At 34.6% G+C, this 2,485-nt stretch overlaps 1 protein-coding gene across 3 annotated transcripts in view; it reads right to left on the minus strand.

Moving 5' to 3' along the window:
* The window catches only part of lrrc20 (leucine rich repeat containing 20), a 15,136-nt gene extending 13,500 nt beyond the window's left edge, over positions 1 to 1,636 (minus strand). For 2 of the 3 annotated variants that reach the window (XM_079846201.1, XM_079846203.1), the window contains exon 1: positions 1,521 to 1,636. In XM_079846201.1, coding sequence (XP_079702327.1) covers positions 1,521 to 1,529 — 9 coding nt within the window. In that variant the 5' untranslated portion in view covers positions 1,530 to 1,636. The remainder of the gene's footprint in view (positions 1 to 1,520) is intronic. The other variant, XM_079846202.1, reaches the window with a different exon arrangement.
* Positions 1,637 to 2,485: the final 849 nt, after the last annotated feature.

Consider the following 2,485-nt stretch of genomic DNA (forward strand, 5'->3'; position numbering starts at 1 on the left):
TGTGCATTGAATCGAAATCGAATCGCTAGATTGTGAATCAAATCGTTAGATTGTGAATCGAATCGCTAGATTGTGAATCAAAACACTAGATTGTGAATCGAATCGCTAGATTGTGAATTGAATCGCTAGATTGTGAATCAAAATCGCTAGATTGTGAATCGAATCGCTAGATTGTGAATCGAATCGCTAGATTGTGAATTGAATCGTTAGATTGTGAATTGAATCAAAATCGAATCGCTAGATTGTGAATCGAATCAAAACACTAGATTGTGAATTGAATCGCTAGATTGTGAATCGTATCGCTAGATTATGAATTGAATCGAAATCGAATCGCTAGATTGTGAATCAAATCGAATTGCTAGATTGTGAATCGAATCAAAACACTAGATTGTGAATTGAATCGCTAGATTGTGAATCGAATCGCTAGATTATGAATTGAATCGAAATCGAATCGCTAGATTGTGAATTAAATCAAATCGTTAGATTGTGAATCGAATCGTTAGATTGTGAATCGAATCGCTATATTGTGATTCGAATCGCTAGATTGTGATTCGAATCGAAAGATTGTGAATCGAATCGCTATATTGTGATTCGAATCGAAAGATTGTGAATCGAATCGAAAGATTGTGAAATTTGTGTCAATACCCAGCCCTATTATATATAAATACACACTCATACATGTACAATTTTTAAGGAAAATATATACATGCATGTATTTATATATACATAATAATTACTGTATACACATATATTATGCAAACACAAACTTTTATTTTGGATGTGATTAATTGATTGCCCAGCACTAGTATATATATATAATTTTGTTTTTGTTTTTGCTGTGTAGTAATACACCTATGTGTATTAATATGCCAAACACTGAAAAAACAAAACAATTATATATATATATTGCTGTGTAATGAACTGTTTGTTTGTTTTCAGCTTCCAAATATATAAAGCCTCATTACAGAGCAAAACAAGTTAAAAAATAAAAACATTATTTTAAATTGTAATAATATTTCACAATATTATAAAGTCACCTCTATATATATATATATATATATATATATATATATATATATATATATATATATATATATATATATATATATATATATCATTTTTTTCCAGTGTTTGGCATATACTAAGTGTATTATTACACAGCTATAGAAATGTCATAATGTAATGCCTTTAATGAGCGATCACGAGAGCCGGAAATGACAGATAAAGCCTCACAGCTGAACAGACGAATATAGAAACACACGAGTTATTAATAGCAAGAGCATTTCTGCATATGAATGAACATCACCGTTATTGAATGGCACATCACAAATATCAACTAGCTCTATGGACCGCGGTATTATCTGGGTATTATTGATCAGGTTATGATAAGATGACGTCACGCCATTCATGAACTAAAGGCATTAAAGGAACAGCGCGAGCACATGCGAAGCTGTAAAGTACAGCGGGTTGTTCATCTCGAGCTGGAGAAGCTCACAGTCACACATGCGATGCGGTCTCACCGTCTCCATTCGCCGCTCAGATGCGTTAGTTTAGTCAGAAAGTGTGTTTCTGTTCTGTAACGCGAGACCGAGGAACATGCCGACTGCCGGATGCCGGATTCCGCTACAACTGTCGTAAAAATGAACGGCAGGCGCATCGCTTGACGGCAGCATGAGCTGTGAGAGGAAACTTTTCAGCTTGTGTTCGTTCCGATTTGGTCATTTTTAATTCAAGGGGGGAATATTTTTGCATACAATTCTGAAAATTGTATTATTAGTGTTATTATTGTTCACAATAATTTCTTTCAGAAATACAAAAACTGATCTCTACAACCCTGAAAATTAAAATGCACAGTGTTCTGCTCATCACGCCTGTGTTTATTTGATCAAAAATACAGAAAAAAACTATAATATTGTGAAATATTATTACGATTTAAAATAATAGCTTTATCTCTTAATATACGTTAAAATATAATATATTTATGCGATGCAAAGCTGAATTTTCAGGATTCTTTGATGAATAGAAAGTCCAAAAGAACAGCATTTCTTTCTAACAATATAAATCCTCTTTTTCATCATTTTAAAGGTGCAGTGTGTAGTATTTATGAGGATCTATTGACAGAAACAAATGCAATATAATAAACATAACTCATACATAATGAGCCGTTATGTGTTTATTCCCTCAGAATGAGCCGTTTCTATCTACACACCGCGGGTCCTTTACAGTGAAGACGCCATTTTGTGCCGTCATGTTTCTACAGTAGCCCTAAAGGGACAAACTCCTCTACAGAGCTCTAGCTTCTCTCTGCTGTGTCAGACCTTGTTTGTCCTGTGTGGGCCACCGTAGCTTCTCTGTGCTCTGAAAGGGAGGGGTGAGCGGTGGGCGATTCACAAACTCACCACTAGATGCCGCTAAAACTTACACACTGCACCTTTAACACATCCTTGCTGAATAAAAATATCATCCATCCACCCATCCATCCATC

Source organism: Gobio gobio, assembly GCF_949357685.1.
Source record: "Gobio gobio genome assembly, chromosome: 20".
NCBI lineage: Eukaryota > Metazoa > Chordata > Actinopteri > Cypriniformes > Gobionidae > Gobio > Gobio gobio.